The sequence below is a fragment of the Python bivittatus genome, unplaced genomic scaffold (genome assembly GCF_059951505.1).
Source record: "Python bivittatus isolate LINGU-HERP-01145 unplaced genomic scaffold, Pbiv_v1 ctg000020_np1212, whole genome shotgun sequence".
Taxonomy (NCBI): Eukaryota; Metazoa; Chordata; class Lepidosauria; order Squamata; family Pythonidae; genus Python; species Python bivittatus.
The window spans coordinates 112302737-112327625 of NW_028277030.1; the positions used below are offsets into that span (position 1 = coordinate 112302737).

General features: G+C 39.7%; 2 protein-coding genes and 1 pseudogene across 4 annotated transcripts in view; 2 read left to right on the forward strand and 1 right to left on the reverse strand.

The window, feature by feature from the left end:
* Nucleotides 1-4799, forward strand: part of PTPN14 (protein tyrosine phosphatase non-receptor type 14) — a 161378-nt gene extending 156579 nt beyond the window's left edge. Inside the window, exon 19 of the mRNA XM_088146732.1 lies at nt 4411-4799. Within this exon, the coding sequence (XP_088002858.1) occupies nt 4411-4455 (45 nt within the window). The 3' untranslated portion in view covers nt 4456-4799. The remainder of the gene's footprint in view (nt 1-4410) is intronic.
* Nucleotides 1-24889, reverse strand: part of SMYD2 (SET and MYND domain containing 2) — a 63603-nt gene that overhangs the window by 12964 nt on the left and 25750 nt on the right. For both annotated transcript variants that reach the window (XM_088146737.1, XM_088146736.1), the window contains exons 2-5: nt 20385-20448; nt 8923-9033; nt 5821-5881; nt 114-238 (exon numbers count right to left, since the gene is read on the reverse strand). In XM_088146737.1, the coding sequence (XP_088002863.1) occupies nt 114-238; nt 5821-5881; nt 8923-9033; nt 20385-20448 (361 nt within the window). The remainder of the gene's footprint in view (nt 1-113; nt 239-5820; nt 5882-8922; nt 9034-20384; nt 20449-24889) is intronic.
* On the forward strand, nt 5608-17382 carry LOC148217154 (protein CFDP2 pseudogene; annotated as a pseudogene). Its single transcript, XR_015797258.1, has 3 exons — nt 5608-5733; nt 13183-13330; nt 15478-17382. The product of XR_015797258.1 is annotated as a protein CFDP2 pseudogene (transcript).

Here is a 24889-nt window from a genome sequence, read left to right on the forward strand (position 1 = left end):
AGGCCACTGCAGAAAATACAACATAGTTTTGCACCTATGCAATCTCACTTCCTGCACCACTGGTTCAGCGTAAAACTGCAAGTCCATAACCCTCATTTCTTTAACCACCTTACCTGTCCAAAAAGAACCACCAGAGCCGCATTGTCAGGGTATTCTATGTGCTTCGAATAAAAGTGGTGAAGAGCAGAGATGTCATTCTGAATCAGCTCCTTCTTTTCACTGTCAAGCTTATCAAGATCTATGAAGGAAAATACATTTTTTACACTACAAGGACCACTTCACTTGTTCTCAACAGTGAACTCAGCCTCAAGATATTATGTTTTCTATGGAAAGAACATCTACTTGAACTGCAGTAGACCATGTTCCTCTGATCTTTCCCCTATCCAGGATTTGTGAACATGGGTCATTTAATTAGATTTAATAAATAGGACATTCTTACCTGTGTGTGTGTTGTGTGGATTCCTTTGAATCAGTCTGGACTCCTGGTGACTGCCTGAACAAGTTTTCTTGGCAAGATTTCAGAAATGATTTACCATTGCCTTTCTTCCTAGGACTGAGAGAAAGTAACTAACCTAAGGCCATCCAGCTGGCTTTTTGCCTAGGGTGGGAGAGAACTCCCAATCTCTAGCCTAGTGACTTAACCAAACTGGCTCTCAACCATCAGTTAGGAACAAAAATTAACAACCAAAAAATGTGCTAATCCTAAAATAATTTTAGGATTTTGTTTTAAACTGATACCAATGATATGATAATCCTAAGTGAATAATCAAGTTTCACCAAAGGTAAGACAATTCAGAAGGAAAACAGATTTTAACATTGCTCAGATTTTAAAATTCAAGACCTGAAGGTCATTGAAAACCACATGTCAAAAATGTCTTCAATCATACAGTGAGTTACAGTGAGAGAAAAAAGTATTTGTTCCCCTGCTGATTTTGTACATTTGCCCACTGACAAAGAAATGATCAGTCTATAATTGTAATGGTAGGTTTATTTTAACAGTGAGAGACAGAATAACAACAAAAAAATCCAGAAAAATGCATTTCAAAAAAGTTATAAATTGATTTGCAGTTTAATGAGTGAAATAAGTATTTGACCCCTTTGCAAAACATGACTTAGTACTTGGTGGCAAAACCTTTGTTGGCAATCACAGAGGTCAGACATTTCTTGTAGTTGGCCACCAGGTTTGCACACATCTCAGGAGGGATTTTGTCCCACTCCTCTTTGCATATCCTCTCCAAGTCATTAAGGTTTCGAGACTGACGTTTGGCAGCTCAAACCTTCAGCTCCCTCCACAGATTTTCTATGGGATTAAGGTCTGGAGACTGGCTAGACCACTCCAGGACCTTAATGTGCTTCTTCTTGAGCCACTTCTTTGTTGCCTTGGCCATGTGTTTTGGGTCATTGTCCTGCTGGAATACCCATCCATGACCCATTTCAATGCCCTGGCTGAGGGAAGGAGGTTCTTACCCAAGATTTGATGGTACATGGTCCTGTCCATCGTCCCTTTGATGCGGTGAAGTTGTCCTGTCCCCTTAGAAGAAAAACACCTCCAAAGCATAATGTTTCCATCTCCATGTTTGACGGTAGGGATGGTGTTCTTGGGGTCATAGGCAGCATTCCTCCTCCTCCAAACATGGCGAGTTGAGTTGATGGCAAAGAGCTCGATTTTGGTCTCATCTGACCACAACACTTTCACCCAGTTCTCCTCTGAATCATTCAGATGTTCATTGGCAAACTTCAGATGGGCCTGTACATGTGCTTTCTTGAGCAGGGGGACCTTGCGAGTGCTGCACGATTTCAGTCCTTCACGGCGTAGTGTGTTACCAATTGTTTTCTTGGTGACTATGGTCCCAGCTGCCTTGAGATCATTGACAAGATCCTCCCTTGTAGTTCTGGGCTGATTCCTCACCGTTCTCATGATCATTGAAACTCCACGAGGTGAGATCTTGCATGGAGCCCCAGACCGAGGGAGATTGACAGTTATTTTGTGTGTCTTCCATTTGCAAATAATCGCACCAACTGTTGTCACCTTCTCACCAAGCTGCTTGGCGATAGTCTTGTAGCCCATTCCAGCCTTGCGTAGGTCTACAAACTTGTCCCTGACATCCTTGGACAGCTCTTCGGTCTTGGCCATGGTGGAGAGTTTAGAATCTGATTGATTGCTTCTGTGGACAGGTGTCTTTTATACAGGTAACAAGCTGAGATTAGGAGCACTCCCTTTAAGAGAGTGCTCCTAATCTCAGCTCGTTACTATACCTGTATACAGTAAAAGACACCTGGGAGCCAGAAATCTTGCTGATTGATAGGGGATCAAATACTTATTTCACTCATTAAACTGCAAATCAATTTATAACTTTTTTGAAATGTGTTTTTTTGGAATTTTTTGTTGTTATTCTGTTTCTCACTGTTAAAATAAACCTACCATTACAATTATAGACTGATCATTTCTTTGTCAGTGGGCAAACATACAAAATCAGCAGGAGATCAAATACTTTTTTCCCTCACTGTATATCCCTGATAACCTGTTGCTGTTTTTTAAAAACCTGATCAAAGAAGAAAGCAGCCTGATAGGTGCCATCTGAGAAGACATCTATTAAAATAATTCTAAATGTCTAAATGGTTAAAGCTAGAAGTTCATTTTGAAAAATTACTTGTTAAGCCAAGCTTATGTTATAATATGCTTGAGAAACATTTAAAGTATTTGCATTGTGCCCTTTTTCCACAGGGACCCCTGTATTACAAAACTGAAAGTGTTTCAACTGAGTAGAAGGCAGGTCTAAGCTTTTTTTGGACCCGTTCAGACATTCAGTTGATGAAGGAAGACCCAGGGCAGGGATGGGTACAGCCATGTTCTTAGCCCTGCCCTCACAGCTTTCCTGTGCTTCAGTGTAACTTCTCCTGAGGAAAGCCTGCTGTGCAGTTGCACACCTGCAAGTTAAGCAGAGAGGGCCTCCAAATGCAGACATTCTATACATCACTGGGAGTTCAGCACAAGCCATGCAATGGCAAAGGCGCCCGGACAAAGTGGGAGGGAGGGAGTGGGGAGGGAACCTTGGCCTTTAGATGACACACCAGAGAAAAGACCAAGAGAGAAGCTACATTTTATAGAGTAGAATCTAAGCTGAATGATGGCAAATGAATTTAATATGTAACATTAATAGTAATTTAATTAATATGATTGCTTCCCATTTATTTAATACCTCAATGAGAGAGAACAGTTTCTATTACACTGAAAACTATACTATATTAGCAACTTTTGGAGGGGCTCCGAGGACTACAGCCAAGAGTTTTGGGGAATGAGCTGTTCCCTTGAGATGCTTATGCATCTGAGCTAAATGCACAGCCTCCAGCCCTCCCTGCCGAAGAAGCTTCCTCCCTTAGAACTCCTAAACGGGACTTCTCCAGACCAGCCAACAGTTGATCAGATTCCTCTACTGCAAACGCTAACGAAAGAAAACCACACTCTAGTCCTGTGCCAACTCTTCCAGCTTGCTTTGTCCTCTTAACAGTTGCTCTATTTCCATCTCTGCCATGGGGCAATGTGGGGGTGGGGAGGTGTTTTCTCTCTCTCTCTCTCCCCCATACACACACACACACATACTACGGAAGCTGCAATTTGAATATTAATAAGTTTTAGCATAGGGCTTCTGAGCATTGCCAGTTTTAAGTATATGAGCCATTAATTAGCAAGCACATAATAGCTTCAACTCTGTATTAGTGGTTATTTATTTATTATTTCAATTTATATAGCCACCCATTTCAAATGCATGACACTGAGTAGCTTACAACAGTTAAAAACTACAATAGAACAAAGTGCAATCTTAAAACATATAAAAAGCATGTAAAACCATATAAAACACTAAGTAACAGAATCCACAGCCAAGGTCTAAAAAACAATCTACACTCAACACAAGCACTGTATAGGTTCTACTGCACGTCCAGATCCCCAAGCCCAGTGGCACAGCCACATCTTTAAGGCCTTATGAAAGGCCAGTAGGATTGAGGTTAATCTGATCTCCAGGGGGATGATGTTCCAGAGGGCAGGTGCCACGACAGAAAAGGCTCTCTTCCTGGGCCCCGCCAGATGACAGGACCCGAAGCATGCCCCTCCTACTGGACATAATGGGATGGGTAAATGTAACTGAGGAGAAGCGGTCCCTCAAATAACCCAGTCCCATGCCATGAAGGACTTCATAGGTCATCACCAGCACCCTGAATTGCACTCAGAAGAGTTCAAGAGGAAGTTGGTCAGACAGTTAGAACTAGTGGAAAGTTGTGGTTTTGCATTTGACAAGTACAGCATGGTGTGTTAATTTTTGTCTTTGAATTCCTTTGTAATGAATCATGGTTTTACATGTTTCTAGGTCCTTGTTGCTTGACAATAAATATACCTTGTTTTCTTTGTTTCAGGGTCTTGCCCGTGGCATGTTACTGAACATGCCCATGTATGCTTGACCTGGCTTTGCAAATCTATAATAAAGTGTTTGGAGATTGAAGTACTAGGGAAAACAAACCTCATCTCATCCCTGCAAGGCCAAGTGAGAAGGGAGAGGAAAATGTAAGTCGTAAATGGGATAGAAATACATTCAGAAGTTCCCTTACTGATTTTTCTCCAACAACAACAACAACAACATCATCATCAATACACACACACACACACACATACACACATACAGAGTTAGCAGCAGTCTACTTCCTTAGTTTACTTTAGGGACATTCAGAAAGTGGAAATCATGAAGGACGTGTCAGCTCTGAGTAGCAATGATAGATATACAACTAAATACCAGAGGGACCTACAATTAGCCCCAAAGATACTGTCACTATCAAAAAACTGCACCATCTCTGACTTTATGCCCCCTGGTAACAAAGCTGGCTGTTTAAAATTTTACAACAGTAGTATCCACAAAAGTTACCCTCGCTGCCAGGAACATTGTTTGACAAACAGAAATGACATAATTAATAAGCTGGAATTTTAATTATCTTTCCTAAAGTTAAAACAGACAACAGAATCATCTGGGAGGGTTGGTGGGGGGGACGGGGACTCTGCCATTCTGCTCCTACTACATTCATAGGCTCTGTTCAAGCCATCCCAGTAAGTCATAGTTTAACTACAGTTTGTTTAAAAACCCACTATTGGTTTGGGCTTACTCTAAACTATGGTTAACAATCTATAACAGATGTGTTTATATTTAATACTAAGCCAAAATCAAAGAGATCAACAATTGGATTAGTTCAACTATTGGACTAGATCCAGATATCCATCTGTAGATAAGAGTCAGGAGAAGCTGACTTTCCTTCTACACATCCTCCCATCAGCCCACAGAGATGCTTTAAAATGCTCCAAGGATCAGGAAATCTTGCTAAGTGGAGGGGGAGGCTGAGTGGATGGCCATCCTCAAAAGGGGCAAGAGGGGACCCAGTCACACAAATGCCACAACTTGTGCCATCATTCATGTGTACTGTCATTTTGGAGTCACCATAGTTTGTTGTGGATGCCCACCATGTGGAAAGGGGGAGATGACAGAAAATAGGCAGCAGTCATTTTCGGCTCCATGTTCAGAAGATGCTTCTGCCCAATATTTCAAACATCTCCCTTTTCTCACAGCACCCCAGTCCAGCCAGCAGGGCCTGGAGGGAGTCTCTTGCAACGACTGGCAAGGAGAAGAATGGAACCAGAATTCAGTTATTCCCTGCTCTTTATCTTATCTACATCCAACCCATAGCTGACACAAAGTGAGTATATCTGTTGGAAAATTAGTAAGTTTTTTTGCTGAAAAGCCTGCAGAAAATCAACATACTGTTTCCTTTATTTCTACTTACGGGATTCAAATTCTTTTATAGAAAGGAGTTTCTCTGACTCAGTCCTTTCCAGGTGTGTTTTCTGGTAATGGTGCAAAAAAGGAGGGAGAAGGGAGAGAAAAGGGTTTGTTGAAAAACCTCCAAAATATATCTTTGGCTATTTGCAATTGTCTCTTGTAACAATCACCTTGCCCTGTAAAGACTACAGAGGAGGGGATGAACAGCTTTTCAGGTTTACCTGTCATGGCCTCCTACAACATATAAGCCACCAAGAGTCATAGAACTCGTACTGGAATTTGCACACATACATATAAAATGAGTAGTTTCAAAATGTCTCCCTTGTTTTAGTTGCAAATTTGCAAAAAGCACCTAACAGTAGCAAGCAGTCAGAAAGCAAACTTTGCTTTGAGGAAAGCGAATAATCTCAATGTTGACAGAGTTCAAAAGCAACACTCCAGCATTGGCCTAAGGCCACTTCTTTGTAATCTTGGCCATTAAATGCGAGTTTGCAGGTGGCCCAACAGCTGAGGTTTGGAGACTTTAGTTTGCATGTTTAGATTTCATATTCCATGTAGGGCTCCCTCCCACTTCCCTGCAAGCTATAAAAGCCCAAATTTATTCCAATGGCTTTTCATCATTAAACATCTGATTTTGTTTGTGGATCACCACTAGACTGTACTTTAATTTAAAAAAGAAAAAGGGAGAAAGAGAAAAGAAAGAAGCAGGGGTGGGGGAAATCAGCCAGACTACCCTGCCAGCTGGCCTTCAGCATCTTTTCTCTATACTCGGACTTCTGGGGAAGAAATGGCAAACTGAAGTGGAGCTGACAACTGTGGCAGAATGAAGAGCCAGCAAGTAGACCGGCTCTTCGTAATTCCTCTCCGGACAAGGAGAGGACTTGAGATCACCCACATGTGTTCCATACAGTTGCTCCTCGTAAGGAGACCGCAAGACAGCAGTTTCCGGTGGGTTTAGAGATGGGGAATAGACATCTTTTTGCTCAAACCGCAGTCGACGCCTTCAAAAGAACACTGAGTCCTTATACTTCCTTTTCTAATCACTTTCAAAAATTGCTTGTTAACTGCTTTTCAGCTATTAGGAACCTTTGGATAGACAAGCTTTACAGCACCGGGTGAGTCTCCTTCAATCTTTAACGAAGGAAGTTTTAAATACAAGTTTAAGGACTTAAAAAAAAAAATTAATAAACAGCAAAAGGATGATTAGAACTTTGATTTTGGAAAGTTGCAAATGGATTGAGCTCCAGATGGATTTGAAATAAGAATCTGGAATTAATTATAAGAATCCTTCCCATGGGCAAATATTTTTGTTTTGAATTCTCTTTTTAAAAAACATGATACGATGAGACTTGAAGGTTGGACACTAGAGGGAACCAGAAGGAACTAAAGATTACAATTAAAGGGGAAGAGCACTTCAATTTGACTTACTAATACAGAATGGAGCAAAATATTTTAATATTTGACATATTGAAGGATATTTTTGAACAATGGACCCAGAAATTAATTTTAAGAGTGCCTGCCTCTATAGATAGACTGTGTTTAGAAGATGTTATGGAAGAGGAACAGGTTTTACCAGACAAGGCTGATCTGAAAGTGGATTTAAAAATGACAGGTTACAAGAATTATATGGAAAAAAAGCATATTTTCTCTATACTGTACCTAGGTTGATCTTGTCAGATAAGCAATTCTCAAACACACAGATTTTCTTCAAAGGACACAGTTTAGGGTGTTCAATTTTTTTTTTAATTGCAAAGAAGGGCAAACTGGAGAAGTACAATAGCAGTCAATATGGTGACTTAGAAATTTGCAAGCAAGCAAAATCTCCCTGCAAACAAATTCTGAGACATGCTTCTCACCAAACCAAGGGTTGCATAGGAAGGACTGTCCAGATACTTTGATGCCTATGGAGTATTTATATTCTTTGTGCTCTCTCTCACCTATCTTCTACGAAGCTGCCACCCTAGCTTGGTGAAACAGACTAAAATATGCCCATTCTTACCCTTATCTAGAAACCAGAGAAGAAAGTATCTATTCAAGGAACATTTTGATATAATATTTTATTCACAGTGGATTAAGCTTTTCTGAACTGTTTGCTTTTGATCAAATTTTGATAGGTTAAAGCCAAACTGGGTCACCCTTATGGCAACAGATCCACTAAACTTAAGAAAATTAAGCTTCTGTTAGCTAATTTATACCCCATTAGTGTCAGTGGATCTACTCTAGATACAGAATACTCCAATTGCTTCATCTTTGTTAAGCCACCTTGATTTAGAATGTGACTCATCAATGGAAGTATAATATTCCGCAAGTTTTACTGAATGTCTGAACTGTAAAGAAAAGGAGAATATCAATGTTATATAAAATATTGTATTACAGATGTAGCAGAGTTAGCATAACTAACAAACGTCTAGCAAACAGTCAGCATAAAGGTTTCTGGGTTTATTTCCTGTTGCTTCTCTTTCCAAAGATAAAGCAGATACCTTCCCTTCTAGAATTAAACTCATTCATCTGCTAGACCGTTACTTTTAGTGATCTAATCAGACTATACTTCCTATCTACCTTTTATTTTCTTAAATCATCTCTATGATTTGTTTTAAAACCAAGCTGTGATGTCTCAGCTGGCAATAACAGGTTGCCACAGAGGTCATTTCAGAGACCTAATTTCCCAGGGAAAATAGTAATTTTCACCTTGGGGAACAAGTTGCTCAGTAACTCATGTATTTTAAGTATGCAAAAAGAACACCAGCTCCCAAGCAACTAGATCTGTAGAAAAACTGGCCACAACAGGCTCAAAATTTCAACTTCATGACCTAAAGCAGGCATTTTCAACCCAGATTCATGTTTTATGGAATCATGTATCGGGGGGGGGGGAGACAGGAGGCAGCTTGGTAGATAGGAAAGGCAGAGATTACTTCAATATGCAACATTTTAAAACATTCTTAGGTAATGTACTGTTCAGAGGTTCAGCAAAAAACTATCAATAGTTATAGGCAAGAAGTCAGGAAATACATTTTACAGAGACCTGTTATTGACAGACTTATTTTCTTCTTTCTTATGCATCTCAATAAACAAAGAAAGGCAAAACAAAGATTTCAGATCAGCTCACCTGTTTGGCAAGAATTCTTGCTGTGAGTCTGACTGTCTCAGAGGGATTCCAGTTCTGTCCAAACACGCACATGGCAGAACACTCCAATTTGTGCAATGGCCAATCCTGTTTCTAGAAAATTAAACACACAATTTGAAAATGTATGAAATTGGTTTTCCTTACAATGAAAAGATAGCACGGGAAACAATTAAGCTTAAAGGTAAAGATAAAGAGCTCTATTCTGACATACAATTCATATGCACTGGCAAATACTGTAATACTTAAAAGAATGTAGCGTTTACCTTCTGTAAGATAATTGAAAGAACTGGTCAGCTATATTAGGGTGGGCAATGTCCTTGACCAAATTAATTCACTTCTTCTGTTGCCATGAACAGACACTAAATTATGATCACCATCACTGGCTATAAGCAATATATATATATGTTTGCTACAAATTACACAACAAAGAACTGAGGCAACTCATGGGTGATCCTTCAAAACCCTGTTCTCCAGAAACCATTTCCCAGTGATCTCCACTTTTATTTGCCAGAGAAGCAACCATAAGAGATTAAAGCTAAAATACACTACCCAAATCTGTTGAATATGCGTATGTATGTTTGTACATGTGAGAGAAAACACTGTTGAGAAGGAGTTGCCAATGAGGTAGAAAATAATGTTCAAACATTTAACCAGCAGCCTCGTCTTCCCAGCACACATAGAAAACGCCCAGTTAAGACAGATGCAAAACTGACAATGCCAATATGTCCTTCCAACATCCCCTTTTGACCCCTTTATTCTTTAAGCATAGTTAATTAAATTTTTTCCTCAGGCTGAATCCAACTGAGTTATATGAACGAGTAAGGTGGTTAAAGGGACAAGATATGGCTGAATTGTGCAAAACAAGATAAAAGGCAGGAACATTGCAGGAATACGGGAGCAATGTCTGCATAATACCTGGCACAGAAACATTCTGACAGAGATCTTTTTAGTGATCACAGCAGGATCACATTTAACATTCTTTTCCAACATTCCTCTAAGCCGTTTGATTGATAGCAGGCAGCGTTGTTCTAGCCAACTTTCTAGCGCTGTATTAACGATACTCTAGATTCAAGAGGGGAAAAAACAGGGCAGCCAGTATTTCTCTCTGATTTAAGGATTACAATCAGAAAACTTCTGGAAAGGACATCTGCCTTTTAAAAATGGAAGGGGAAACATGAATTGTCTCTGCTGGGCTGTTCAGAATGACTCCCATCTGCTAAGGATGTACTGAATAGAACATTATGGGATGTTATCACAAAAAGCCAAGTTTTCCAAAGCTAAAACGTGCTAAAAGACAGTATCTTCTCTCAAGGTCTCCTATGCATTTTAGGTTACTCAGAGGTATCAAAACAAGAGGAAAAGCCACCAAAAACTAAAATAAATAATATATAAAAAGTAGGGGAGAGAATTTAAAAAAAATCTCATTCTAATAACCATCATCAACAAGAAAATTCCTGTAATTTTTGCCAAGCTACAATGGAGAATATGACATACTTGATTCTACGGGATAGCTAACTGAAAACGTCAAAAGCATTCACATGACCTGTATTTCTTGTCCCTTATTGTTTCGGCATGCTGAGGTGATGAACTCCCTACTGGGAAGGGAGTCACCGGCAAATCTCCCCTTGGCAATTGTGGCTGCTTTGAACAGCATTTTGTTGATAAAGTTCCTCAGATTCGCCAAAGTCCTGATCTTTCAATCCATACTGGTGAATCATTAGTTCCATGCCAGTCTTATCTCTTATGCAGGATAGGAAGGGACATGATTGGCAAAACCTGGAAGGTGGTCAATGGCTCACTTTGGGAGAGAAGGCTTCCTGTGGCCTTGAAAAAAAGTTGCAGTGCATCTCCTCCTTAAGAGGCCTTCCCCTGGTCCAGCTGTTAGGGGCCCAGTTATTTGAGGAACCACCCCTTGTTAAAAGTTTCTTTGTATCTGTGCTGATGTTAGTGTCTGGATTGCCATTCTCTTATTACCCTTGTATTTCTTATGTATTTTATTTTATTTTTACATTGTGAGCTACCTGTTTTGAAGCCAAATTGATTAACTGACAATTGCCCTATCTCTAACATCCCCTTTCTAGAAAAGGTTGTGGAGGCAATGGTGTGGAGGCAACTATAGAGCGCCATAATGGAAGCAGATTATCTGGACCTTTTTTAATCTCTCTGCAGTATAGTATTTATCTCCACGAGAGGCCCTGCTCTAAATTTTCATATAAACCTTCAGAGAAAAATTATCATAGAAGCTCTCACTCCCTGTCAGCTCAAATTCTACCTGAACTTCCAGAGTCCATGCCTATGAATGCCTTATCTTCTGTCACATGTACTTTCACTCCTGAACGACTTATTCCTCTACTTCTGCCATATGATTTTTGTTCTGGAACAACGCAGGATGGTGTTCTAAACAGTCCAATCCAGTATTTGTAGACTATTTTAAACACTTTGAGAGTGTTTCTACAAGAGACCTGGGTCACAGAGCCTTTCCATCTTAATGCATATACTTCCTTCTCCCTCCTGACCACACCTAGTCAGAAGGGTGACTAACTCCTTGAGGTTGTCAGCATTTTAGACTCAGCAATGCTGCAAGCTCACTTACTATCAGCCCTTCAAGGTAGTCCAGACAAGAAGCACCAACCATGAGTACTAACACTACCTTTATTGTAAGGTTACAGTAACAGAATCTTGCAAGTCTGAAAGCATTTCTCCCCTCCTTTACTTTTACTTTCCCAGAAACTAGGGAGAGTCCCTTCTGAGATGCTTCCCACGCCCCTTTTGCTACTGTGGTCTCAGAAACCTTTTGCATGATGGTTGTCTAGTCTGTGGCTCTTCCTCTTATCTCCCAAGGTCATTCCCACATACCATTACACATTCTACCCACTGTGAACATCAACAATCCAGGTCACATTGGTGATACAGTCAAAGTTGGGGATGGTGTCTGGAGGTACCAGTTAGGGCCTAGATGGGAAGAAACAGACTGAAGTTGAACCCACGAGACACAGGGTTGCTGTTTACTCACTGAGGTCCTTGGCTGATTCCAATGCTACCTCCCAATGGAGTACTGCTGCCCTGAAGGAGCAGATGCAAGACTTGAAGGTCCTCTTGGCCTCACAGCTATTGCCAGATAGGCAGGTAGAGGTTGTGGCAAGGAGGGCTTTTGCCTGGCTCTGCCTGGTCTACTATTTGTGGCCATGCCTGGAACAGTAGGATTTCTACAGTAACTCATGTTCTCATCACCATCCAGCTTTATGATTGCAATGTACAATAATAATAGGGCTGCCTTTAAAGATCATTTGGAAACTACAGGTCAGTGGTTCTTAAACTGGGGATAATGGAGCAATTTGTAATTCCTTGTTTGTGACTTGAGGATGTAGTTTGGGACTGCCACTGCTGAGACACTCGTCTTGGGTCTTTGTTTTGTGTCGGAATAACGACATCATTCAAGACCAGGAAAAGGGGTAATTGGTTCAAACAGTTTAAGAACCACTGCTATAGGTGGTGCAAACTGTGGTGGCCTTACATTTGCACTATGGATATTTGCACTACTGGCTATTGATAGGTTTCTGGGTATAATTTAAAGTGCTGGTTTTAACCCATAAAAGCCCTGTATGGTTTGGCACTAACGTACCCTCAGGTTCACCTACTTTGACTTCAAAATAAATAAGTAACACTTAGTTATTTTTTTCCAGAGATTTTTCAACAGTGAATAAAGAGAGACAACTATTAGCTGGCAAGTTAAGAATGGAATAGATTTACATGGGAGAAATAACAGTGTGTGTAGCTGAGATCCACTTTAGAATGCTTGTTTTCAGTATTGTTAATAATCAGTTTCTTAAATGGAAAGAAAGAAGGGGGAAGTAGATCTAAAATTTTTAGACTTAAAATGTATTACTACTTGTAAGGTTTGGTAAATTATCTGGACTTGATTGGGGTACTGGCTATCTTTGGAAAGCTGAGGGTCAAAAGACTAGCTATGTAACATTAAATACTGTACTGTGGTACAATCAAAATCATTGTGAAATCAGCTAAGCTATAAAACAATTGTCCACAAAATAACATTTCTTGATACTTACGTATTTAGTTTATAATCCTTTTTACTTGAACAAGTACTCAAGGCTACTGACAAAATTTAAAAAGAAAAGACAATCCAAAAGCTAAAATGTAAACCAAAGTTAATGTTAGAATTAATAACTTTAATTTAAAATCCCGGTGAAAGAGACAGTTTTAAACAGATTTTCTCTCTTCTAGTGAGGGAATGCAGTCCATAACTCAAAAGCAGTGCATAACCACTGAGGTACAAGTTGCAGCCATATCTGAAGGGGGAAGGTTTTCAGTGGCCTAGAGTCATCCTCTCCACACTCAAGTGAAGACCAACCAACAGCATCATCTAAACAAGGTGAAAATGTGACTTTAATTTAAAACAGTTGTATAAACTAGAGATGGAACACCTTGCATCTGGGGACCAATTTAATTTTGGGGCCTTTTCCTTGGGATTGTAAGGGACAAGACCAGTGACATCAGGATATCATCAGAATTGGCAGGACTGAAGCCCTGGACTCAATTTCTTCCACTTTTACATCTGGGGATAAAATGGGTGCCAATCCTCCAAAACAGAAAAAATTGCCTACGTTATGGTGCTTTTTAAGAAAGGGGTTAAATAGATACCTTCTCTGTTTTCACTGTGACTCAGATACAAGGAAATCACAATGTTTTGCTTCATAATTACTCATTGTACTCATATGCAGTAAACATAAATTAATTAGCCAACTGCAAACCATAAGCTTATCAACTAATCTTTCTTTAAATCCAACACAGCTTTTATTCATATTATATCTTAGCATACTGCTGAGCTCAAAATGTTGACAATCAAGATTTTTGAAACCATAATAAATAAAGCAGTACAATGTCCATCATATCTGGAGGAAGACCATTATGAAATTATTATATGATTGCACATCTTAAGGATTCATATACATCTTAATCTCCCTTCAACTTTTAAGTGTCCAAAGATTCTTCTTGGAAGACAGTTTTCTTACACCAGTTTTACAGGCTTTGTGGGAAGAGCCAGGGCACTACACCAGAAGAAAGGTTCATATTACTACTGAAGATTCAGCTAGGTTCCCCAGAGCTACCTAATTTATTCAGAATAATTGCAAGCTGATTTGTAATCCAAGTAACAATACATATACAAAAAGTAATCTATTGAAAAGTCATAGAAGGAGTAGAAAACGCACAATTCTCCTACCTTTCCTCTCCACAACACCCCCACCCACCCACCGCCCTGCAAGACATGGATGGGTGGATAAACAGACTAACAGTAGCTCAAAATGAACCACACTGTATATTTCTGATTATTTGGAACAAGAACTATGCAAACACTAAAGCAGCTGAACACCCCCCTCAAAAAGAAGCCAGGTATAAATACATGAGTTTACTGTATACAAGCAACAGAAATAGACACAGACACGAATAGGGAAAAGAAGGATCTATTTTCAGCATGCCCAACCATTAATGCTTTTTTGTTTTAAAGAGATTATCTTTAATCTCCTGGTTTGACCAGGACAGTTATGGCTTTAGGTGGTTTTTCTTGCAGGAAAAAGGAGCTCCAGTAAAACAGCAGACTTCTGCCTTGCCCTTGGTGAGCTGGTGGTAGCGCTAAGAGGAATCAGGCACCAGTGACACCACACGGTGCGGACACTGTTGCACAGTGTTCTGGTGCAATGCATAGAGGTTGGGAGGGGAGTTAATCTGCGGTATACGAAACAGACCAGAAGGCACGGTGTTGTTCAGGGTTTAAGGAGTGGATTGGTCTGAACTTACTTATAAGTCCAGTCGAAAGATGGAATTCTCAAATTTAGAAGAGAATTTGAAATATTTTTTATTGCTTCAGTCCAGAGGATTTCAAATATAAAATCATATTTCATTCCAAACATTGCTATCATACAAATCCAAATAAACCACTGTGAAATTATATTCAGCTCCCCATGTTATAAAGCCATAGAGAAAAAAATAGGTCTGTGACTTCCTCATGGCCCATAGTGAGATCCATGATATACAGTAAATTAGCACATAGCTACTGCCAAGGACAGGAAAAAAATGGATTGTCAAAACAGATTTAATCCTCCTGATTGAACCAAGACACATCAGCAATCCAGTTGCAGACCCACCAATAAGAGCAGAATGACTTTTTCAGAGGGCTTTTTTTAATGCAGCGCCACTTGCCATTTGCAGTAAATGACGGTTTCAGTAAGTCGATACACAGAAGGCTTCCAGATAGTAAAATAAATAAGAGGCGTGCAGATACACAAAAGTAAGCCAGTTTATCTGCAGTGTTGAAAAACAGACAACATCCAAAAAGAATTACCCCAAAGTTTTGGTGATTAAATAAACAACTGAAAATCTTTTCACTGAGTGCAAATAGCAATTCTGGTAAGGATAACAAATTCTTCTCAGTATTTGTCAATTTTGAAGATTTTCAGAGTTCAGTTCAGGCTCACTGTCTAGATATACTAACAATAAACTACAAAATGTACTCCTTCATAGATCACTGCCTTGTCGTGGCGAAGGGGCTTGCGTAACTCAGTGAAGCCATGAGCTATACCATGCAGGGCCACCCAAGACGGACAGGTCATGACAGAGAGTTCTGACAAAATGTGGTCCACTGGAGAAGGAAATGGCAACCCACTCCAGTATCCTTGCCAAGAAAACCCCATGGACAATGTTAAAAGGCTAAAAGATATGACGCTGGAAGATGAGCCCCTCAGGTCGGAAGGTGTCCAATATGCTACTGGGGAAGAGCAGAGGGCATTTCCAAGTAGCTCCAGAAAGAGTGAAGCAGCTGGGCCAAAGCCGAAAGGACGTTCAGCTGTGGATGTATCTGGAAGCGAAAAGAAGGTCCGATGCTGTAAAGAACAATATTGTATAGGTACCTGGAATGTAAGATCTATGAACCAAGGCAAGCTGGATGTGGTCAAACATGAGATGACAAGATTGAACGTCGACATCTTGGGAATCAGCGAATTGAAATGGACAGGAATGGGTGAATTTAATTCAGGTGACCATTATATCTACTACTGTGGCCAAGAAACCCTTAGAAGAAATGGAGTTGCACTCATAGTGAATAAGAGAGTGGGAAAGGCAGTAATGGGGTACAACCTCAAAAACGACAGAATGATCTCAGTGCGTATCCAAGGCAAACCATTCAACATCACAGTAATCCAAGTCTATGCCCCAACCACTGATGCTGAAGAAGCTGAAGTTGACCGCTTCTATGAAGACCTACAACACCTTCTAGAACTAGCACCAAAAAAAGATGTCCTTTTCATCATAGGGGATTGGAATGCTAAAGTAGGAAGTCAAAGAGTAATCGGAATAACAGGCAAGTTTGGCCTTGGAGCACAAAATGAAGCAGGGCAAAGGCTAATAGAGTTCTGTCAAGAGAACAAGCTAGTCATAGCAAACACTCTTTTCCAACAACACAAGAGACGACTCTACACATGGACATCACCAGATGGTCAATACCGAAACCAGATTGATTACATACTTTGCAGCCAAAGATGGAGAAGCTCTATACAGACAGCAAAAACAAGACCAGGAGCTGACTGTGGCTCAGATCATGAGCTTCTTACTGCAAAATTTAGGCTTAAATTGAAGAATGTAGGGAAAACCACTAGACCACTCAGGTATGACTTAGATCATATTCCTTGTGAGTACACAGTGAAGGTGATGAATAGATTTAGAGGGTTAGATTTGGTAGACAGAGTGCCTGAAGAACTATGGACGGAGGTCTGTAACATTGTACAGGAGGCAGCAACTAAAACCATCCCAAGGAAAAAGAAATGCAAGAAAGCAAAATGGCTGTCTGATGAGGCATTACAAATAGCTCTGGAAAGAAGGAATGTGAAAAGCAAGGGTGAAAGGGAAAGATATAAGCAACTGAATGCAGATTTCCAGAGAATAGCAAGGAGAGATAAGAAGGCCTTCTTAAATGAACAGTGCAAAGAAATTGAGGAAAACAACAGAATGGGGAAGACTAGAGATCTCTTCAAGAAAATTGGAGATATCAAAGGAACGTTTAGTGCAAAGATAGGCATGATAAAGGACAAAAAAGGCAGGGACCTAACAGAAGCAGAAGAGATTAAGAAGAGGTGGCAAGAATACACAGAAGAACTATAAGAACTAAGAAAGATCTTAATGTCCCTGATGTCCATGCTGGTGTGGTCACGGACCTTGAGCCAGACATCCTAGAGAGTGAAGTCAAGTGGGCCTTAGGAAGCATTGCTAACAACAAAGCTAGTGGAGATGACAGTATTCCAGCTGAGTTATTTAAAATACTAAAAGATGATGCTGTTAAAGTGCTGCACTCAATATGCCACCAAGTTTGGAAAACGCAACAGTGGCCACGGGATTGGAAAAAGTCAGTTTACGTTCCAATTCCAAAGAAGGGCAATGCCAAAGAATGCTCAAACTATCGCACAATTGCACTCATTTCACATGCTAGCAAGGTTATGCTCAAAATCCTACAAGCTAGGCTTCAGCAGTACGTGAACCGAGAACTACCGGATGTACAAGCTGGGTTTTGAAGAGGCAGAGGAACTAGAGATCAAATCGCCAACATTCGCTGGATCATGGAGAAAGCACGAGAGTTCCAGAAAAACATCTACTTCTGCTTCATTAACTATGCAAAAGCCTTCGATTGTGTGGATCACAACAAACTCTGGCAAATTCTTAAAGAGATGGGGGTACCAGACCATCTTACCTGTCTCCTGAGAAATCTGTATGCAGCCAAGAAGCAACAGTTAGAACCAGTCACAGAACAACCGATTGGTTCAAAATAGGGAAAGGAGTACGACAAGGCTGTATACTGTCACCCTGCTTATTTAACCTATATGCAGAGTACATCATGAGAAATGCCAGGTTGGAAGAATCACAAGCCGGAATTAAGATTGCAGGGAGAATCATCAATAAGCTCAGATATGCAGACGATACCACCCTAATGGCAGAAAGTGAAGAAGAACTAAAGGGCCTCTTGATGAGGGTGAAGGAGGAGAGTGCGAAAGCTGGCTTGAAACTCAACATTAAAAAAACTAAGATCATGGCATCTGGACCCATCAATTCCTGGCAAATAGAACGGGTAGAAATGGAAGCAGTAACAGACTTCATTTATTTGGGCTCCAAGATCACCGCAGACGGAGACTGCAGCCATGAAATTAAAAGACGCTTGCTCCTTGGGAGGAAAGCTATGGCAAACCTAGATAGCATATTAAAAAGCAGAGATGTCACCTTGCCGACAAAGATCCGCATAGTCAAAGCTATGGTTTTTCCAGTAGTAATGTATGGCTGTGAGAGCTGGACCATAAAGAAGGCTGAGCGCCAAAGAATTGATGCCTTTGAACTGTGGTGCTGGAAAAGACTCTTGAGAGTCCCCTGGACTGCTAGGAGGTCAAACCAGTCAATCTTAAAGGAAATCAACCCTGATTGCTCATTGGAAGAACTGATAATGAAGCTCAAGCTCAGATACTTTGGTCACCTAATGCGAAGAGAGGAGTCTTTGGAAAAGACCCTGATGCTGGGAAAGATTGAAGGAAAAAGGAGAAGAGGACGGCAGAGGATGAGATGGTTAGATAGCATCACTGAAGCAATGAGCATGAAACTGAGCAAACTCAGGGCGGCAGTGAAGGACAGGAAGGCCTGGCGCAATATGGTTCATGGGGTCACGAAGAGTCGGACACGACTTAACAACTGAACAACAACAAAATGTATCCCTAATTCTGCACTCAGTCTAATGTAGCCAGTTAGATCTCACTTATTATTTGGATGGGGGGAGGGGGGGTGATTGGGCTTCCCATAGTGGCAAATATGATCAAAATGTAAGATTAAAAATGTTGTTTTAAAGGAATGGAAGGGAGTCTGCAAGTCTAATTTAATGTGGCCTTGGCCTAATTTTAAAAGCCTTTTGTAAGCCACCCGTTCAGATTCCAGCAAGAATGTATCGCTCTCTCTTGACAGTCATACTAGATGGTGAAAAGAACAGAAGGTAGAAAAAGGAAGTTGTAAAAAGAGAGTTGAAAACGTTGCCTGGGAGCATGGTAACCAGAGGTAAGGCCATCTTGGTGGTGGTTCCTTAGTCATGATAATGGCTCCCGATCTCCACACGGTCTAATTTCAGACAGACAGACAGACAGATAGTTCATCCAAGCACTTGCACAATCACACCTGTCACCAGTATGTTTAAATTAATTGCTCTGTAAATTTGAATATATTTTAGCTTCCTAAATGGTTGAATTGTACTATAGGTCAACACTGTATTGTTAGCATATTTATCATTTTATTTTCTATTTTTAAATATTCTACTGTCCAGTTTGCTTCTGAACATCATGCTGTGGTAGGCCAAAATGAAGAATAGCAAAGTTTGCTTCTGTTTTTCATTCTGTGCTAGTCCAAGAGGAAGAAAGGTATACAGATTCTAATTCATTTATAAGAAGTAACAATGAGGCATCTTAGTACTGTATATCAGTAACAAAGGTAACAAAAGTATTAGTTTATATAACAATCTTTCTAGGATAAACAGGCTATCGTTAAATAATTTAGCCCAATTCAATTTCCATTTTCATACAACAATTTCTTATGATTTCTTAGACAGACCTCACCTTCCTAACATATAACCTCTTAGCAATGTCAATTACTTCCAAAATGACACCACAGATTAGTTTAAATCTGGAACATAAACATACATCTTCAATGTGGCAATGGAAATCTACATACAACAAGACATAGGAACTCTCTAAACTGAAAAACACTCTTAACATAAGGTTAAAAACCTTTGTTTTTGTGCATTAAAGCCTTCGAAGCGGTAACAAATGTTCTAAATTAGCCTACTTGTAACTTCCTTTGCCCATGTAATACAAGTATATAACTACCTAGCAAAGTACAGTTGGTTTCTAAACACACACTATTATTATTAGCAGAAATGAAGAACATTTGCAAACAGATTCTCCCCACCCACTCACCCCTCAAGCTAAATCCAGTCTTTATTTCTGATTGCTCAGATAGGCACAAGCTTCCTCATCGGCTTAGTGAAATAATGTTAAACCATCTGGTTCCCTAAAAGTAGGCAGAAGCTTTTGAAGCAATTAGGGCCATGTAGCAGTCAACTAATCTAATGGCTCAGCAGTCCTATGATCCAGCGCAGCTGATCCTCAGTGACTCATTATGGCAATTTCCAAATTCCTAGAATGGATCAGGCCATGCCTTCCTTCCACCAGGGCCACTGATCAACAGCGTTCCCTTGCTTCCCCCTGCAGCCTTTCTCTGTGCTACACTGGAGTCCTCAGTCCCTGTTTCCCTCTACAAACCACAGTACCTAGAAATTATTAACTGAAGGATGGATTTAAAGATATTCAGAAATACAGTATTGGGGGGAAAAAATCCACATTTATTGGGATACTCACCTGACATTCTACATTGCAGTAAAAAGCCTGCTTGCATTTTCCACACCGGGACAATCCTTCTTTCCTAAACAGAGGTAAACATAAAATTGTCATGCTTCCCTTATGACAATAATAGCCTTTAGCACTGCAGCATGCAAAAAAAAATGATGTGATTAATGAATAGCCGCTTGGGAGCTATAAGGACAAAGGCGGCCTCATAGCTATAACAATTATCATTATTATAAAAAACTATGCCAAGATGAGCTTTATTCTCTAGACCAAGGTAGGCAGCTCTGGGCCCATGGGCACCACTCTGCCTGCAGACATTTCTCTTGATGGTTACTAGGTTCCTTGCCTACTTGACATTTTTCTTAGATCCATTCTGTAAAAGTGCCTATGGGCTTTTGAATTTTTAAGCAGGTCATCAACCCCCAAACACCATCTACCTCTGCTATAGGTCTTCATTTATTTCTAGCTGCTTTTTAAGAATTGCTCTCTGGTCTCACCACCTAAGCATAACTTTGCCAAATCTTATGATTTTGCTCCATGATATCCAGTGCAGTTACCCAGCTCTGTTCCCATGGTGATTTCTTTGGACTTAAATGAGGCACAGATGATATGGGAAGCAGTGAAGTCCAGCAAAGCCAAAGCATTTTTTTTAAAAAATCAAACCCACAAAAAACCAAGTTGGATCACCTTGCCATGTCACTATCTAGAGACTGCATCACCCTCCATAGCAAGTTTTCATCAGCAAGGTAGGGCCACTGTTTCTTCATAAGGAAAGTCCTATTGTCAATGGTTAGATAGATGCCTTCAAAAAGCCACAGCTGTCCCTTACTGTTTGCTACTGATATTTGAACATAGCTATCACTTTTGGATCTCACAGCTGACTGTCATTGACAGATGTCCTGTTTTACAGCTATATACACTAGCAACTATATCCTTTCCTTTTTCATCATCATCCCCACCTAACAGATTTTCATTTTTGCCTCACACAGAACTGTTTGAAAGGACTAAGCAGAAATAGGCAATATGGGGTCCTTCAATTATTTTGGATTACAAGTCCCAGCAAGTAGCAATGGACTTTGAGAAGTCTAGAAATTTTCTCAAAGTGTGTACATGTTTTTCAGAAGGAGGGCAAGATCAGTGAAAGCAAGATATTCCAAGTCCAAGTCCAAGTACTGTAACTATTCACTGAATTTAATAAAAACTATGATGCCACTTCTCTTAGGGACTCAATTCACCTTTATTAATTTAGTTTCTTACAAAGTCCAAAAGGTCACTTTCTGTATCTTTTTTTTTTAATGCTGCAGTCTTTAAATATAAAAGTAAATATTTTAATATTCCTAGTTCCAGAAGTCCAAATGCTGGGCAAAAAAAAAAAAAAAATTGTATGCAATCCACAATCCTTTTTCAGCCTGTTTTTTTTTTTTTAACAAATAATAAATCCTGATGCTGTCTTTATAAGCAAGATCTCCCTCACCAAAACACTTCCACACCAGACAGACGTTCTTATACTTGGTTGCAAAGCACACTGCATTGCAGTACATTTATATGCTATGTAGAACATCTGCAGTGCAACACATGGCATCTTAGTGCAAAAGCACAGATTTCCCAATGATCTTAGCCATACATACTCCAGAAGATATCTGCAAAACCAACATCCTTCTCTTCACAGTTAACTTAGTATTATAATTAAGATATTGCTGTGAGACTGCTTACTGTGGCTTAAAAGCAATACTTGATTACAGTCTGAGATTCTATGAAAAGATATCTGAAGACCATAGTATCTCCCTTCAGCCTTCTTTTCTGCAGGCTAAACATATCACCATATTTGTAGATGTCATCTGAACTTCCAGTGTGTTGATGTCCTTTTAAAACTATGGTGCCTAGAACTGGACACAGTATCCTAAGTAGACCTAACCAAGGCAGAGTAGTGTGGGATCTGGATTCCCCTTGATCTGGACTCTGTGCTCCTGTTAATCCACCCCAAAATAGCATGCACATTTTTTGGTAGATGCATTATACCTTGGGCTTCTGAACTTCTGATTTACCAGAACACCCTGATCCTTTTCACAGAGACTATAGCTAAGCTGGATTTCCCCAAACCTATATTTGTGACTTTCTTTTTTTCCTTCTCTCTCCAGATGAGGACCTTACATTTTTTCTGTATTAACTTTCATCTTGTTTGTTCAAGCCCATCTAGATTTTTCTGAATCTTCTATTTTTCTTCTAAAACATTAGCAGCTCCCACTAGTTTTGTGTCATCTGCGTAATTGTAATTGTCCCCTCACAGACCTGTACACCAAAACCTAGGTTTATTTTAGCCTGGGTTCCTCTCACTTACCATCACAATGTGCCTTTTCTTTCCCAAAATGGTTCTTAGGGGTTTTTTTTAATCCTTGAGGGCTCCAGTGTCAAGCCCCTATAGCAACTCACAACTAAAAAAGCAAGTTTGGGAGATCTGGTTGCACTTCCCCAAACTAATCTTGTACAGCATGTCATTGAGGGTCTTCCTGAACTCTTGGTTTATGCTCAATGAACAAGTGGCAGGCCAGGAGGGCCTTTGCACAGATTTATCTGACATGCCAACTACACCCTTTCCAGGAGGCTCCTCTCACAGCCACGCATGCCTTAGTTATATCCTGTCTGGACTATTGCTAGGGACTCTATGTGGAGCTGCCCTTGAAGATCACTTGAAAGCTACAGCTGTTTCAAAATGCAGTGACACAGGTAAACATGGGCATACCTAATTTTACCTCATGTACCCCTATACTTTGCAAGTTGCACTGGCTACCAGGTGCCTTCCAAGTATAATTCAAGGAGTTGGTTGTCACTTCTAAAGCCCTCCATAGGCCTACGGAACCATCTTTCTATAGTCACAGTTGCAACTATAAGACAATTTATATAAATAAATAAATATCACAGATTCAGAGCAGGTTTGTTGAAATAAGCAAGGGGTTAATTTACAAGCCTTTTCTCACAATAAAACTTCCTACCACATTAATTATAATAAACAATAGATAGATTGATTGATTTTGAAAGTCTTACTCAGTTGCTCATCTTATATATAATAACCCTGTATGGCTCACAATAAAACATAAAATAATCATAAATAATCAATTTCTCACCTTCCTTTGTGTGTTCCATTGCAGAAACTCTCCCCTCTTATCTTTTTCTCCAATAAGGACACAAGTTTGCACTTCCAACAAGTGTAGTTTGTGTTCCCTTCAGGAAGAATGGAACATCCCACCCAGCATTCACTCCACGAGCCTTACTAGGCTGTAGAATCTCCTGAATTACTTTCCCAAAATATGGATCTTAATACTTTATGGAAAGCTCTGATCCTGGGTTTTGGCTAAGAGAATTACGGTAGAAAGATAGAAAGAAAACAACACTCCAAATGTTCTTTGTTGATTAATGAAGTGTCCTTGTTTTGAAAAGATGACAAGGTGGAGAAGTATGTTTCTATAATATGTTAAAGGGTAGTTGTATTTTAATACTATACAATTCTTTTCTTTTTTAAAAAATGTTAAATAAATAAGTGATTAAAATGAATTATTTATTTATTCTTTATTTATTTGTTTATTTATAGTCCATCCCACTTCCAAATGACTCTGGGTGGCTTACAACTAAAAAGCAGCATGTAAAAAGAATACAACAGACCAGAAAAGCAAATTACAAAAACTAAACCTAGTCTGTTTGGAAATTAGTCATATACAGTTGTGCACAGGAACTAGTAATTAATAAAAGATTAGTCTGATAATATAGAAGTAAAAATAAAAATTTGCCAGAGCACTGTAGTGGCTAGATGTTTCCACTCTGCCATCTTGGAGAATCTGTCATTTCTACAAAAACTAAACCTAAACAAAACAAAACAAAATAAAGCAAAGCAAAGCAAAAACATAAACAAAAAACCAAAAAGGAGCTCCATAGTCACCCTGTCTTCAAGGCCTGGGAGGACAACCAGGTCTTCAGTAATTTTCTGAAAGAAATAAGGGTGGGGACACACACATCTCTTGGGGGGAGATCATTCCAGAGGGTAGGAATTGCAACAGAGTAGGTACACTTCCAGAGTCTCTCAAGATGGCATTCTTCAATTGACGGGACATGGAGCTGGACCATACTAGACAAGCAGAGGCAACTAGAGAAAATTATGTATATAACTTTATTTTATTACCACTGTTTATTTTTATTAATCTCACTATAACTTATAATAACTTATATTAAAATATTTTATATTATTTTCTGTTAATTTATATTATTACGGTTATATTAGCTCCACTATATTCCCTATTGTAGAGCTAATGTTTCCCTATCTTTATTAGTAGTGAGGCTATGTAAATAATTGGGAAAATGAGGAGGCAGGAAAATATAAAAGATATCCCATCTTTTAGGGCTCAAGTTAAGCTCCTATCAGGATGAGACCTGCTCCTAAGTAATCACACTTCCAGGATCGCACTGGAAATTATTCTGATTTAGAAAGTTCTGCAGGGACTTTAGTGGATCCAAAGGATTGGTGAAAT